The sequence below is a fragment of the Pleurodeles waltl genome, chromosome 4_1, assembly GCF_031143425.1.
Source record: "Pleurodeles waltl isolate 20211129_DDA chromosome 4_1, aPleWal1.hap1.20221129, whole genome shotgun sequence".
Lineage (NCBI taxonomy): Eukaryota > Metazoa > Chordata > Amphibia > Caudata > Salamandridae > Pleurodeles > Pleurodeles waltl.
The window spans coordinates 35,141,209-35,158,234 of NC_090442.1; the positions used below are offsets into that span (position 1 = coordinate 35,141,209).

At 45.9% G+C, this 17,026-nt stretch overlaps 1 protein-coding gene across 2 annotated transcripts in view; it reads right to left on the reverse strand.

The window, feature by feature from the left end:
• Positions 1-15,681, reverse strand: part of LOC138287321 (zinc finger protein 567-like) — a 34,389-nt gene extending 18,708 nt beyond the window's left edge. The window contains exons 1-2 of one of the 2 annotated variants that reach the window (XM_069227674.1): positions 15,266-15,681; positions 12,609-13,912 (exon numbers count right to left, since the gene is read on the reverse strand). In XM_069227674.1, the coding sequence (XP_069083775.1) occupies positions 12,609-13,896 (1,288 nt within the window). In that variant the 5' untranslated portion in view covers positions 13,897-13,912; positions 15,266-15,681. The other variant, XM_069227675.1, reaches the window with a different exon arrangement.
• Positions 15,682-17,026: the final 1,345 nt, after the last annotated feature.

Below are 17,026 nucleotides of genomic sequence, written 5' to 3' on the forward strand. Positions count from 1 at the left end.
GGGCGGACTGAGCTAGAGGCCAAAATCCACAGGTAGGCACTGTTTTCTATGAAAAAATGTGATGTGTCCACGTTGTGTTTTCGGCCATTTCCTATCGCGGGCACTAAGCCTACCCACACAAGTGAGGTATCATTTTTATCAGGAGACTTGGGGGAATGCTGGGTGGAAGGAAATTTGTGGCTCCTCTCAGATTCCAGAACTTTCTGTCACCGAAATGTGAGGAAAACTTGTTTTTTTAGCCAAATTTTGAGGTTTGCAAAGGATTCTGGGTAACAGAACCTGGTCAGAGCCCCACAAGTCACCCCATTTTGGATTCCCCTGGGTTTCTAGTTTTCAAAAATGCGCTGGTGGTAGGCACTTTGCAAAAAACACCTCTGTTTTCTTTAAGAAAATGTGATGTGTCCACGTTGCGTTTTGGGGCGTTTCCTGTCGCGGGCGCTAGGCCTACCCACACAAGTGAGGTATCATTTTTATCGGGAGACTTGGAGGAACATAGATTAGTAAAACAAGTGTTATTGCCCCTTGTCTTTCTCTACATTTTTTCCTTCCAAATATAAGAGTGTGTGTAAAAAAGACATCTATTTGAGAAATGCCCTGTAATTCACATGCTAGTATGGTCACCCCGGACTTCAGAGATGTGCAAATAACCACTGCTCCTCAACACCTTATCTTGGTCCCTTTTTGGAAATACAAAGGTTTTCTTGATAGCTATTTTTCACTCTTTATATTTCAGCAAATGAATTGCTGTATACCCAGTACAGAATGAAAATGCACTGCAGGGTGCAGCTCTTTTATTGGCTCTGGGTACCTAGGGTTCTTGATGAACCTACAAGCCCTATATATCCCCGCAACCAGAAGAGTCCAGCAGACATAACGTTATATTGCTTTAAAAAATCTGACATTGCAGGAAAAAGTTACAGAGTAAAACGTAGAGAAAGATTGCAGATTTTTTCACCTCAATTTCAATATTTTGTTTTTTCAGTTGTTATTTTCTGTAGGAAACCCTTGTAGGATCTACACAAATTACCCCTTGCTAAATTCAGAATTTTGTCTACTTTTCAGAAATGTTGCGGTTTCTGGGATCCAGCATTGGTTTCATGCCCATTTTAGTCACTGACTGGAAGGAGGCTGAAAGCACAAAAAATCGTAAAAATGGGGTATGTCCCAGTAAAATGCCAAAATTGTGTTGAAAAATTGGGTTTTCTGATTCAAGTCTGCCTGTTCCTGAAAGCTAGGAAGCTGGTGATTTTAGTACCGCAAACCCTTTGTTGATGCCATTTTCAAGGAAAAAACCACAAGCCTTCTTCTGCAGCCCCTTTTTCCCATTTTTTTTTTTAAAAAAACGAAATTTTCACTGTATTTTGGCTAATTTCTTGGCCTCTTTCTGGGGAACCCACAAAGTCTGGGTACCTCTAGAATCCCTAGGATGTTGAAAAAAAAGGACACAAATTTGGCGTGGGTAGCTTATGTGAACAAAAAGTTATGAGGGCCTAAGCGTGAACTGCCCCAAATAGCCAAAAAAAGGCTTGGCACCTGAGGGGGGGGAAAACCTGGCAGTGAAGGGGTTAACCCATGTCGTAGAGCATCCTCAATGCTGTCCATTGGGCTAAAAAAAAAAAAAACACACAAAAGCACCATTATACGGCAGACATACCATTTTGTAGGCAGGGAAGCTAAGCATGAGTCTGCCTACAAAATGACTTTTTTTTTTATTTACCCATTTTTATCAGTAAATAACAAACATAGTGCAAAAAGTTTTTTTGTTTGAAGGGCGGGTGTACCTAAACAAATCAGAGAGCATAGATGGGATGAATAATCACAAAGAATGCTGTTTTTGAAGCATCACAACAGTCACTTGTGGCGGAAACATCACAGAGTGTAGTTGGGGTGACAAAACAGAGGGCTCAGGCGGCATTAAGCAACTGAAAGGGTGTGGGTCTGGGAAGCAAAATGGGGATGCGGGAAATGAAAGCAATATAGAGGGTGGGGATGGCAGCAAGAAAGTCGGCATGGTTGTGGAGTAGCAATGAGTGAAGGTGAGCAATGTGAAGCGGACGGGGAGAACCATACAGGCAAGAAAGCAATGACAGGGGACAAATACACAAGAGCAAGTGCACCATGGAGGGAGGGAGGACGTTGGTGGTATTGAGCAGGAAGCCAAGACATTTGATGGCATTTGTAGCTCCTGGTGATCAATTTTGACGAATGTCATTAGGTCTGGCCTCTGCTGCAGCCACGTTCCACAGGGTGGTGGCAGAGGTGTTGAATGGTCTTTCTGGAATTTTGGTTTCCCAAGATGATGCTTTGGTTTACAGCAAAGATGAAAATGAGCATATGCGTAGACTTACAATGTTTTGAAAGTCTTTCTGAGAAGAGATTTGAGATTAATTGAATAAATAAATGTATGATTGGTGGCCACAATTCTGAATATATGGGGTGTGTGGTTTCAGGGAAACAGATTTCACCATGGCTAGTCCAATTGAGAGCAACTGAAATACTTGTACCTAAAGATCATGACCAACAACTTGCATATATGTAATTTATGAATTGTATTCAAAATGTTGCTATGATTTCGGAGTCATTTTACAATCAAAGAAGAATGTTCAATATTTCTGGGGTTAGGGAGAGAAAGGGGCATTTCCTGGGATTAAGGAAATACTGTTCATGGCACCACTTCTTAAGTCATATGTACCAAGCAAGGAGTTATTCATCACTTTTGATGCTAGTAGCATCAGCATTGGCACTGTAGCGACTCAAGGCAAGAAGTACTCTGTCATTGAGTGTTGAACGTCGGACTGCACGTAGGTGATTGAAACGCTTAAGTTGTATGTGTGTGGTGTAGGAGGTTGGCTCTCTATATAGCATGCAAAGCTGACACACTGTGCAGGTGGTCCAGGCAACCACATGTTGGTTTACATGGGGTAATAACGGACTACCTAATGCTCTAATTTTTATGGTAGCGTGGTCGAACAGTTAGGCCAATCCTGGGGAAGTGCAAAGCATTTGTTGTACTCACAGTATCAATCTTGCTGCTCACACACTCAAAGGAATAACTCAAGACCAATTTATAAAAACTAATTCAGTTCTTTATATACATGTTAAGACGAAGATCATCAGATTTGGGTAAGTACTTTTTGAGATATGAATTTTTAAAGTTTAGTAAAAATAGTCTTTTTGTGCGTAATTACACAACAAAGGAATCAATGGAGGATCTCCTTTAGAAATACATATAAAATCATAAAGTTGGTTTACCAAGTTCTTTTGCAGGGTTGTCGAGGTCGTCGGTGGGCACACTGTGCCAGCAGGAGGAGTTCAGGTGGCTCCTGGTTCCGGCGGTAGAAGGTCTCTGGAGCTGGTGCAGAGCCACTGCGGTGGACCACTTGGAAAAGCACTGCACAGGTATGTTTGACGGTGAATCCTGGCGTCCTCTTGGAGTGTCATGGTCGCAAGCAGTAGAGGACCCTTAGGGCACAGTCGAATCCTCGCTGCAGGGCACAGGGTGGCCAGGTGCAGAGTGAATGGGTGAGCCAGGAGCTGTGCTCAAGGAGGTTCTCAGGACAATAAGTGCACTCTGGCGGGAGGTCTGGAGTGTTCCTGAAGTCCCTCAACTGGGGCTTCCTCCTGGTCCTTTTGCAGCCCTGGGTGGGCTGTGTTTCTGGATTTCTGATGTGGGCTGACCAATACCTCAGGTATTGGCATGGTTTGGCCGCTGGAGGTCACAGTGCCACCAAACGTGGCACACTGGCAGGGTTTTTTCCTTGCAGTAGTCGGGTTGCAGGTTGGTCCAGCTGGGGTGTCTGGTTCGGGAGTTAGTGGCTGGGCAGTGAAGTGACCCTCACTGGATTGCTGGTTCCTTTGGATTGTAGAATTGTAACTCACTCTGGAGGGAGTTCTCGGGCAATTGGCGAAGCCTGGAGGTCCTCTGGGGTTTTCGTGGAGTTGTCCTGTTGTCCAGCAGCTCATCACAGTCAATTGTCGAATCCTGGGAGCAGCAAGCAGGGTTTGGCACCTTTTCTTTGGTGCAGCAGGTCCACAGTTCTTGTGCTTCGGATCTTCTTGTTGCTGGTCTTCTTTTAACCGTGAAATCTGATTTTCTGATCTCGATGTGCCCACTAAATACTGTATTCAGTGATGATTTGGGTGGGTGTACTGGTAGTGCCAAGAGGGTCACCTACCTTAGGGTGGGTTCACCCACTAAGTTACCACTTCCGGTAGGCAGAGGTCATATTCCTACACCTGATTGCCTATTTTCCTTCCATCAAAGATGGAAGCAAATGAAATGGAGTGTCCACCTCACATGCAACAAAAGTGGGGGTTTGCAGCAGGGAGGCTTGGAGGTCGAGTTTCAAAGGTGGTAGGCTCTTTGAAGCAGCCTGCCAGGAGAGTGCACATTCCTGAGTGAGCAGGTGTTAGCACCTCCACCCAGGAAGGGCTTTACCTGCAACCCAGAGAGAAGAATCTCTCAACCCAAGGTTATTGATTGGTTCTAACCAGCCTGCCACTTCCAGACAGCCAATCAGTAACTATGCCAGGGTAGTTAGCTTTTGGAGGGGGCACCTCTAAGGTGACCCCTGGGTACATTTAGTAATAAATCCAATAATGGTACCAGTTTGGATTTATCATTCTGTGTTGTTTGATACCAAATAACCCAGGGTTCAGAGTGGCTGGCATGTAGCTGTGAAACTTGTATTGACCTGTGTCCAGCACATGTATTAAAATGGCTACTCTATCCACTCACTATGCCTAAGGTTTGGTAAGGACACAGTGGCGGCATATTGCTCATGCAGCTATGCCCTCACATACAGTATGGTGCACCCTGCCTTAGGGATGAAAGGCCTGCCAGATGGGTGACTTACATATACTGTATACAGTGTGTAGTTGGCAGGGCACACAGGCAGTGTGCCATGTTGAGTTTACCTTTCAGGTTTGCATCAGGGCACTCAGCCTGTAATGGCAATTCTGGGTGTAGTGGAATGCATGGCCCTCTATAGAGGGTGGCACAATCAGTGCTGCTGCCCTCATGGGGCCTACCTTTAGTACTCCATGCCCTGGATACCTAAGTACCATTTACTAGGGACTTATAGTGGTAGCTAAAGGGGTCTCCAATTGCACCAGGGCATCACAACAGTTTTAGGAAAAGAGCTCTGGGTCAGGGAAACTGATTAGCAGGGCCCTGGGCACTACAGATTCTAGGCTACATCATACACCAGGCAAAAAGCGGGGCTAACCATGACAAAAAGAGGCCTCTCCTCACATGTGGGACCAACTTCAGAATACAAACTGGTCATAAACCTCTTGTACCTCTTTTGAAAAGTAACAATGGGTACAGCAGCAATGCTACTGCCAGGACGAAGAGGTTCAGCTTGAAGCTTTTTGAGGTTGAGCTCACTGCAGGAGCAAAGAACAAAAAGGCTAATTGCTTGCCTCGACTGCCTTGAAAGTAGGAAGATGTTGAAAAATGTGGTGTGAACATGTGGACTATATTGTTGCAAATATTTGTTGTTCATGTAAAGACGGTGTGTGTGAACAAGAGTAGAGAAGGACATTCGTTGAGGACCCTATCTTATTTAAAGTGATTGATTTCATCAGGAAAGGATGGCCAAGGGAGAAACGATCTGTTGTGTGAACTTGTAGACCTATAGCAAAGTCCAGACTTTGGGAGTTGAGCCATGAAGAACCTTTAGGCATCCCATCTACCAAGAAAAGATTGATGACGCAATACTGGTAGCCCGCCATGGACACCAATGTGGAAAGGTTCATTACAGAAAGACTACCAGTTGTTTGCAAAATGATAAAAGACTGATATCCAGAGTTCTGCCTATGACAGGAGTGGGTTCCTGCGTATCAGAAATTTGCTATTGTGTTTGTGGACTACATGTCAAAGTGGACAGAAGTGAGGTTTGCATTTTTGGTTTTCTCTGTGAGTTGGTATTGGATAAGTTGTACAATTTGTCTTGAAGGAGATGGAGATTTGGGTGGAAATAGTATTAAGCATAAACGTGCTAGTCTTTATCACCCAGAGAGAATGAACAGAGTGGTCATTGAGTGCATCAGAGGTTTTTTGGTGGCAGGTGTTGTTGTGTTTGGCTCTCATAATACTAAAAGAGACTTCTGGATTTGGGCAGCAGCACCACCAGGCTGTGGGGAACGGAGTCCAATTCCACTCTGTGTGGCAACTGTCGGCCTAACCTTTCAGGCCACGTAGCAGTACCTCACCAGCACCTAAAAGTGGCAATGATTTGTGGAAGCGATGTGCATGACATTCTGATTTCTCAAGGAAATCGTGGTGCAACAGATGTAATCCTTTTCTCCCAGTTACATTCGTCTCACACATGCAAAGACAAATAGAAGCAGAAATCGGTTCAATATATTTTACTTGCATCAACTGTGTTCTAGATGAAATAGCATGTACTGCAATGATTAGGATGATAAAACAGAATAATAGCAATGTGGTGACAAGGAAAGTGAAACACAAGAAATTTCCCACTGTAGGAAAGTACCATATTTTTGCCATGTTATCCCCAACTTTTACCTATCTGTTAGTGTGTTTGACTGTGTCACTGGGATCCTTCCAGCCAGGACCCCACTGCTTATGGCTTGTTTGGCTTACTTGTCAGTATGTTTCACTGTTTTTGTCAGTATGCTTGACTGTGTCACTGGAGCCCTGCTAACCAGGACCCCATTGCTTATGCTCTCTCTCCCATCAAATTTGTCACTACATACTGCTAACCCAGTATTTCATCACAAACTGGCATACTGGCGCCCCCTAATAAGTCCTTACTATATGGTACTTAAGTACCCAGGGCATTGGGGTTCCAGGGGATCCCTATGGGCTGCAGCATTACTTTTGCCACCCATAGGGAGTCCATGCAAAGGCTTCTACATAACTGCCATCGCAGCCTGTGTGAAACGGTGCATGCACCCTTTCACTGCCATTTACACTGCACCAGGTCACTTATAAGTCACCTCTATAACAGGCCCACAGCCCTGAGGACAGGGTGCAAAGTACCTGTGTATGAAGGCACCCCTGCACTAGCAGAGGTGCCCCCACGTCGTCCCCGTTTTTTCCCAGGCTTTGTGAGTATGGGGACGCCATTTTACGCATGCACTGGACATAGGTCAGTACATATGGTCGGCTTCACAATGGTGACTCTGAATTTGGCCATGTGAGGGGTCTCACAATTAGGAATTGTACCCCAATATTGATTATGGTATTGGTTGCACAATTCCATGCACTCTGGGGGCTCCACAGTGGACCCCCAGTACTGCCATACCAGCCTTCTGAGGTTTTCCAGGCTGCTGCCACCTCACAGACAGGTTTCTGCCCTCCTGTTGCTTGAGCAGCTCAAGCCCGGGAAGACAAAACAAATTATTTCCTTTGGGAGAGGGGTGTTACACCCTCTCCCTTTGGAAATAGGTGTTACAGGCTTCGGAGGGGCAGCCTCCCCAAGCCACTGGAAATGCTTTGAAGGGCACATTTGATGCCTTCCTTGCATAATCCAGTCTACGTCGGTTCAGGGACTCCCAGTCCCTGCTCTGGAGCGAAATTGGACAAAGGAAAGAGAAATTACCACTCCCCTGTCCATCACCACCCCAGGGGTGGTGCTCAGGGCTCCTCCAGAGGGCCCATGGGTTCTGCCCTCTTGTTTTCAGGATGGGCAGGGAACTCTGGGAGCATCTGAATGGCCAGTGTTAGCAGGTCACGCCAGAGACCTCCCCTGATAGGTGCTTACCTAGTTAGGTGACCAGTCACTCTTTCAGGGCTATTTAGGGTCTCTCCTCTGGGTCTTTCTTCAGATTCAGATTGTAAGACTCCAGCAGGAATCCTCAGCACCCTTTACTTCATCTTCTACCTGCGAAACCGCAGCTGACCTCTCCAGGAACTCTACAATCTGCAACAAAGAAGCAAAGACTATTTCTGCAATCATGTAACTTCACTTCCTGCTAGCAACTGCAACAGTTTCCAAGTTATGCATCCTCTGAGGACTGCCTGTCTTCAGCCTGCACCAGAAGCCCCGAAGGAATCTCCTGTGGAGTGACAGAGTCACTTCCCTGCTTCAGCAGGCACCCTTCTGCAGCGATGACCGGTGGCGTGGGACCCCTCTCCTGGCGATGAGTGTGGATCCAGCAATATGGGTGGTAGACCCCGACAGTTCCAAGGTCCAGCTGTCCAAGTTTGGTGGAGGTAGAAGCTTGCCTCCCCACACAAAACAGTAACCCCATGCACCGCATGACTTGCAGTTTCACTCCATCCTGCGACGCACAGCTTCCTGAGTGGTTCTCCGGCGGCGTGGGATCCCTTTGTGTTGTGCTGCATGGGCCTCCATTTGCACCTTCTTTGTTCCCGTGCTATGGCACTCCTGTGTGAGCTGCCTGGTCTTCTGAGGGCTCTCTGAGTTGCTGAGAGCCCCTTCTCTCTCCCCCTCCTGGATAGAGGCCGCCAGGTCCCTCCTGGTCCCAGGTAGCACCATTTTCTGCTAACCACGAGCTTTGCGTGTGCCAAGGCTTGTTGGCGGAATCCAGCGATGCAAACCAGACTGCAATCATCCATCCGGGGTGAGACATCTTCTGCACCATCCAGGAACCTGCATCTGTCTTCTTGGGTGCATAACTGACTTTGTCTTCTTACCTGTGGTTCCAGTTTTGCACCTTCATCTGGGTTAGCAAGGGCTCCAGTTTTCCCTGGACTCTTCAGTGCTTCTTGGACTTGGTCCCCTTTTCCACAGGACTTCAGGTCCAGGAAGCCCTTGTTGGTGTCTTGCAGTCTCTTCTGGTTCTTGCATCTTCTATCACAACTTCTTGTTTGTTTCAGGAAACTTTAGCAACACAAAAGGATGATGGACGGAGTGCTGACAATGCAAACACTCACCCCCAGTTCGGGCTGGTCTGTTCTCATGAGGAACAGGGTCTAGACTGGTTTGCATATGGTTGGGTCCAAACTGGTGTGGCATGGTGAGCAAAAGAATGATGGATTAAACCCAGATCTTTGACTGGGGGTGAGTGTTTGCATTGTCAGCACCCCGTCCATCATCCTTTTGTGTTGCTAATGTTTCAGGAAACTCACTATGATTTACTCATGCTTTCCTGGGCTCTGGATGGGTTCTATTACTTACCTTTGGTGTTTTCTTACACTCCCAGCGCCCCTCTACACACCACACTTGCCTAGGTGGGAAATCAACATTCGCATTCCGCAATTTTAGTATATGGTTTGTCTTTCCCCTGGGCACATTGCAACCTTTTGTGATTTTCACTATTTGCAATGTTTACTTACCTATTTTTGGTTACTAGTGTATATATTATGTATATTACTTACCTCCTAAAGGATAATACCTTATAGTCTCTAAGGTATTTTTGGCATTTGTGTCACCAAAATAAAGTACCTTTATTTTTGTAACACTATGCATTTTCTTTCTTGTTTGTGAGTACTGTGTGACTATTGGGGTATTGCAACTGTTTTGCATATCTCCTAGTTCAGCCTTGGCTGCTCTACTACAGCTACCCCTAGAGAGCCTTGCTTCTAGACACTGTCTACATTTCACTAATAAGGGATAACTGGACCTGGTATAAGGTGGAACCACTACAAACCATACCAGCCTCCTTCAGCCACCATTGTGCCAGAGTGGTAAGTAGACCAACGGCCCTCTTCACTACTATCATATTCAGGTATGGGGGATGGTGTCTTCCTAGTGAAACTGAAGGGCGGATTAGGGCTAACACTGCTGTGCTCTACTAGTGCCTTAGTGGTGTAGGTAGGAATCCAGCCTACCCCACTAAGGCACTAGTAGAGCACAGCAGTGTTAGCCCTAATCCGCCCTTCAGTTTCACAAGGAAGACACCATCCCCCATACCTGAATATGATAGTAGTGAAGAGGGCCGTTGGTCTACTTAGAGTCCTCTCTCATGTAAATGGAAAGACACCAAGTCTCAGCAGACAGCTGCAGTAAAGAGACAGCATGCAGTGGCAATTTTCTGGCTGGAGCTCTCCCTCAAACGTATAGGGGGCAGAGGGATATTTTATAATAAAATAGCTGGTGTTCTGAGAAACCTGCCCTAATGTAAAAACACGCATGTTTCTCTGGAAGTGACAAAGATTTCAGTGTTCCACTTTGTACTGACAACATATTGGTGGAGTCAGCCTTGGGCAAAGCACAGAACGAGAATGTTCGAGTAAAAGGAATGGAAACAATTTCTGTGCTAAAAGTGTATGAAATGAAGGAAAATATAACATCACCACAGAAGAGAGGGTCTGCTCAGAAAATAAAATTAATTGTTCCTAGGCTAAGGGGCACAAGCTGCAGGCCTATGGCTAAAATAATGTGCCCATAAAAGCTACCAAAATAACCTCACAACAGTGTCAAAGTGGAAGATGTGGTCAGAGCTTTCCATTAGGATTATCCTAACACACAATGCTACACCATTTAGTGCACAGAGAGGCAGAAACCTGCATGATTTGCACCACGCAATGTATATTGGATAGTCTAAAAAGGGGCTAGGATACATTAGGTATCTAAAGATGGATCGACCCTCAAGAGATGCATATGATATTGTAAAGCTGTTGTTCACAATGACATGAGCACGTAGACAATTATTTCTTAAACAATCATACTACTCAGGAATTACAAGGGGAATCAGATGCCAAATTTCACAGTAATTCCACATATCTCAGAGTAATCACCATTAACTTAACACACTCACCCAGAAGAGTTACTTGTACCACTGATATTGTTGGCTTAGCGGGTGGAAAAACTGACAGAAGCGTAAAAGGAGACATAACGGCAGTCATATCTGCGCTTTATAATGGGGTCTATATTAGATCAAATAAAAGTAAGCAAATATATCACCAAATCATGTATACTGCAATACAACTAACCCAGCTTGACATTCAGAACACCATGTACATAACCCCACAGACCCTACCTAATCCTGAAACCCCCTTGAACTTGTAAGCTGTTCTATACAATACAGTATGTTATGATACAAGGGGCCATCTCTGACCTGCAGGTGCCCCTGTTCCATGCACACGTCCCTACACAATACAGAAAAACTGACAATGTTTTAGAAAACATTCAAGGTGCTGTGGACCTTGCCCTATCCATTCCATCACTACAGACCAAACTCACATTGCCTTGTACTTAACCTGTCTTCCTCCCTTCCTAAGCAGCAACCTTGCCTGACACACATATCCCCTTATGTTGTGTACACTGAAACATCACACAGATCCTGCCCAATATTTTAAATGTTTAGTATGCACTAGCACGAAATATTGCCACTATTTCTGCTATTCTCAGAGATTAACACCTCACTTGCAACTGACACTTAGGGGGACGATGAGTAGGCCGATGCTTGGATTGAAATCTCAGATTTTTCCACTAATTCCTCAGAGTTCCTGAGCGCGGAATTGCAAAGTCCAGCCGGAGTTATCATTGGTGTGTGAAGTATTGTTTGGTCAAGATACACTTGCTCCACACAACTTTATCAGGTGAAGACTGTTAGAGTTGAGCCATGAAGGACTTTTAAGCATGACATCGAACAACAACAGATTGACAATGCAATATTGACAGGCTGCCATGGATAGGGATGGGGCTGTTAGAGAGTGGACATGTTTTTGCAAAACAATAAAAGACTGATCTCTGGAGTTCTGCCTGTGACGGGTGTGGGTTATCCTGACAGAGTGTGGGACAAAGACTGCATTGATTTGTTTGGGCCATTTGCTTCCTGTGCATCAGAACTTTGCCATTATGCTTGTGGACTACATGTCAAAGTGGTAAGAAGTAAAGTTTGTACGTGAACCAAGCACTTAAAGTGTCATCCCCTTTCTTACTGACACTTTTGCCAGGGGGGGTTCCGTGTGAGCTGGTGTCAGATAATAGTTTGTAGTTTGTCTTGAGGGAGACAAAGGAGTTTTTGGATGGAGCTGGTATCAAGTCATACGGTATGTTACACAACCGACCCTTTCTGATCAGCAGGCCTCCCAGTTCTATCCACATGTATCTATGCACTGCAGAAAAACAGACCACGTCTTCTTGAAAGCTCTGGGGTGCCGTGGACCTTGTCCTATCCATTCCATCACTACAGACCACATCTGATTTACAGATCACTTGTCTTCTTCTCACTGTCTTCCTCTCCTCCTAAGCGGCACACCCTGACAGACCCAAAAATAATCTTAGATTCGGTACAAGCAAACATCACACAGACCCTGGCCAATCTTTAAAGTGCTTTAGTTTCCACTAGCAAGAAAAGGAGCAATGTTTACTACTCTCAGTGAATAGCACCTCACTTGCATTCGACACTTAGGGGATGATGAGTAGCGCGGTGTTTGGATCATAAATCACAGATTCTACCACTAATTCCTCGAAGCTCTTGAGTCTGGAATGTGGACTATCGTGCATGGACCAGAATTCAGGTCATTTTTCATACACAGAGTCCTAATTCTCAGCCTATTTCTGAACGAGCCTCTACCCCCAAAGATACCAAGCCGAACAACTATGACTTGGCCCCCTGCAAATCTCACTAAGAATATGGAAACATCACATTTAGAGATGCTGTATGTTACATTATTTCAGAACTAGACATGCTTTCAGGGTGTTTATTTATTAAAAAACAAATACCTGGGATGGCCTTAAACAGCAATACATCTGATGTTCTTCCCTCCAATGGGTCTGTGGCAATAGCTCCATCTATATCAGTAGTATTCTGTGCCAGGAATGAGGAGGATACCGATGGACCCTGCACATCAGTACATGTCCATTGTAGGTTTGCGTTCTCATCACGGTCTCCAGGATGCAGTGGTTCTTGCTCATAGTTCTCATCTCGGTCCTCAGGATGCAGTGGTTCTTGCTTGTAGTTCTGATCGCAGTTCTCAGGATGCAGTGGTTCTTGCTTGTAGGTCTGATAGCAGTTCTCAGGATGCAGTAGTTCCAGCTTGTAGTGCTGATCTGTATTCTGTGCCTCAGACTGCATCGGTTCCGTCTTGCAGTTCTGATGTTGTTCATCTGCATCAGAGAGCACCTGCTGCAAGCATGCGTTGTGCTGTAGACTCTGTTCCTCTTGAAATGCTGGTTGTCTGCAGTGGTTTTGCTGTGGACCCTCACCATCAAACCACAACTCCTCTTGCTTTATGTGTACATCTGTTTCCTTCTTATCCGGAAGCACAGGTTGTCTGCAGTGGTTTTGCTGTGGTTTGTATCCTTCATGAAATGGAGGCTGCAGGCAGATGTTCTGTTGTGGGTCCCAAGCATCTACATACAATTGTTCTTTCTTCATGTGTTCCTCTGGTTCTAGTTGTGTGCACTGGTCCTGCTGTGGTTCCTCTTCATCATCAAACGTTTGCAGAATACTAACGTTTGTCTCACCTCTGATGACTGAAACATCCAGGGGAGGGCACCTAGAGATAGTACAGTCCTGCTGTAGTCCATGGCCATCCAGAGACATAGGTTGGAGGCTCTGGCTCTTTTGTGGTTCAAGCCAGTGTGGAGATGTCGGTTGAAGACACTGGTTCAGCTCCCTTGCCCTGACTGAAAGATTGATTGGAGGGGATCTACTGAAAGAACAATCTCTAACAGTCACTGGACTGACCATCCCCAAAGACACACCACCATTTTCCAGGTGATGTTGACCCTTTTCTATCCAGATTTGCTCCATAAGCCTAGCGACTCTAGACGGTACATCCTCTAGGGTATGATGCAAGCTATCCAGTTTGGCTTCCAACTCCTCTAACATAGATAAAAGGATCATGCTGGGCTGGTTCCCTGATAGCAGCTCATGGTCCCGCTCAGCATTTATTTGGGATCCTGAAGCTGACACATTAAGGACAGGCAAAACTGGGAGTCTGGCTCTTACACATTCAGGTGAGCACTGTACTTTTCTTTTTTTTTCAGGAGCCTGTCTTCTCTCCATTCTGATATTTAAGCGTCTGTGAAGAAAGAAAAAGAGAAAAGAAAAAACATTATCACATGAAAATTAACACAAAATTCCCCTTCCTGTCTCACCAAGCCCCTGTATTCTCAGTTTAAGCTTTAGGTAAAAATAACGATTCGTTATTTTAATGCTATATGCCACCCTTTTCAAATTAGTAAAATTTGAATTAATGATCTATGCTGTTGGAATGTAGGACTCTTTGGAACCTTGTTTAGCCTCCACCAACCTCCCACTCCCACCTCTAGGAGTTCTAACAGCAGTAACCAAACTACCAGCTTAAAACACTGGTTGCTAAAACAAAACAACTAGCTCATGTCAAGAGCTGGATAGGATCCACCCTACCCGAGGTCAGGCTGCCCTCGAGGAATATTACAAGCATCACAAAGAAGCGTCTTTCAACTGAAGGTGTCTGTACAAATAAGACTCATCATGTGCAGGTCGTGAAGTTCCGAGCAGACTACTTCTGGCGGTACCAGTATCAGGAGTTGCTCTGCAGCACATCTAAATCCTGGTCAGTCCTGCCCCTGCCTGAAAGGACTGCCCTATCAAGAGCTAAGTAAAGCTTTTATATTTGTCAGTATGTTCTGATCAACCCATAACAGACTTCTCTAGTTGAGTCTTGAGGGATAATGGATTTAAATTAAAAGAGAAGAATACAAGTTTGCCTCTTAGGAACTGGGCCACCTAGGTCATGCAATCTCTGCTGATGGGGTCTGCCCCAAAGATAATTTAATTAAAGCCATAGAAGAAATAGCTAGACTCCTGGAGGAAGAAGAGGCACAAGCATTTTTGTTAAGGCATATTCTGCCCTGAGCTCACACTTATTTACTTGTGCCATATGAGCCCAGCTGGGGTAGGGTGTAGGCTGTGTGTGGAGTAAGGAATGTGAGAGGGAATTTGAAGATGCTAAGAAGTGTCTTGTGAATGCTCACAGTTTGCATAGTTTTGCCACAAGATTGCCCCATTGTGTTGTTACAGATGCCAGTGCAAGGGCCTAGGAGTGGAACTGAAACGGGGGCATAATGGAAAAGAAGCCATGATTGTGGCACTGCAAGACTGTCATTAACAAAAGCAAGGATAAGCTGTCAGTGCAGAACAGTCGTTTTTTTTTTTTTTTTTTTTTAGAGTTTTGCGGTTAGTGCTGCCTGAGAGCTAGAGGGCAGTCTTGAATGAGCTCCTCCTCACTCGCCCCTCCTCCCCCTTCCTGGTCCCCATCTCCTCCTTTCTTCTGCCCTCTCCTCTCTCCCGAGCCCTGCCCCTCCTCCCCCACTTCCATTACCTCCCTCCTCCCTCTGCCCCTCCTCCCCCCTTCCCGTGCCCCTCTGCCCAGGGCCCCCCTAAGACTCACCTCCCTCTTGGCTCGAAATAGCCACTTCACCCTCTGTGCGGAAATGATGAACAGATTCACTTCCGGGTGACCGGAGGCAGTCAGCGGTAGCACCGGATGCTGAGAAGCTCCGCTCATGCACGTACGTATAATATCCGGGTCAGCGTAGGCAGCGACGCCACGAATAACGGATACCGATAGGGTCCTCTCAAGCCTCTAGGTATAACTGGGTTTGGGTTAGAAGCGGCAGAGTCAGCACCAGCAGCGAATGCTAGGAAGTTCCTCTCAGGCATGCCAGAAGAATCACCTCTCAGTTAGCGGCGAAACAATCAGCACCAACGGAAAAAAAACGAAATTCCTCACAGGCCTGGCCAGAGAATCACTTCCGGGTCAGCGGCGGCAGGGTCAGCCGATACCTTGGGTCCTGTCCAGTCCCAGCCTCCTGCAGAGGAGCAGATTCAGCAATTAGGACTCCTAGAAGAGTTTTTATAAACCATTTTAAAAAAATGAAATGTCTCTAAAGTCTGACTATAGTGTCTCGGGAGCAGTTAAAGCGCTCAGCCTACTACACAATGAGGGTTTAAGTGTTGTCCCAACAATCTTGGCTCTCACAGATGGTGCAGGGTTTTAAGTGGGTCGGGTCCTGCCGGTGCTCAGCACTGACAGTTCTAAAAAGAGGTGCTGAGACCAATCTCCATTTTTCCCTCACCCTCAGGGTGCTTCTATTTTTTAACTGGGCAGCGGTAGCACCCTTCACTGCCTTTGATGTAACTTCAGAGAGACTCGTTGCAGTTCTTTCAGTCTCATTTCAGAACTGAAGCATTTTAAATGTTTAATACACAGAAGCTGTTGCTTATATATCTTATGCAACTAACAGCCATTGGCAAAGCCAATAGTCCTGGCTTATGTGGGTGTAATGTTACTTGTACTAATTATCTGGATGCAATGACAAAAAGAAGCTGGAAAATACCATTCGGGCGGCAGGCTGTGCTAAGCACAGGTTTTTAGCTTACATGTTTTTAATTCACTGCCTTAAGTAAATTGGTGACGTCCTTTGGAGAGACCCCCCCCAGTTTTTCATCCCTCTTAAAACCCTGCATGGTGCACACAATGTAGTTGGGTTTATGGTTGGGGATATTCCAGCGATGTGCAGTGGGTGCTGAATCTGCAGAAGGGTGAGTTTTCAGAGTATTGTTGCTCTTGCAAAAAAGGAAGCTAGAGTCAGAAAGGCCGAAGCAGTCCAATGAGAAGTCAGGAAGAACGTTCCCTTGATGTGAGTGTTCCGCACCAGGTATGTTGGGTTGGCAAGGTTATTTCAAGAGAGTTGTCTGGTGGTGGAAGCCCATGAGAATAATGTAGTCTTCGGCTCCACCCCCTTTGCATGGGATGGCTCTGACCACGCACGCAACCTGGGATTCATCCTGGACTCTTTACTATCTATGACCCAGCAAGTCATCAGCATCTCCTCCTCCTGCTTCAACACCCTCTGCATGCTTCGGAAGATTTACAAATGGATCCCCACTGAAACCAGAAGAACAGTCACCCAAGCCCTCTTAAGCAGCAAACTGGACTATGGCAATGTCCTCTACACGGGAACCACAGGCAAACTCCAGAACAGACTGCAACGCATCCAGAACGCCTCAGCACGCCTCATCCTGGACATCCCCCATCACTGTCACATCACAGCCCACCTCAGAGACCTGCATTGGCTCCCAGTCAACACAGAATCACCTTCAAACTCCTCATCCACGATCACAAGGCACTGCACAACACCAGACCAGA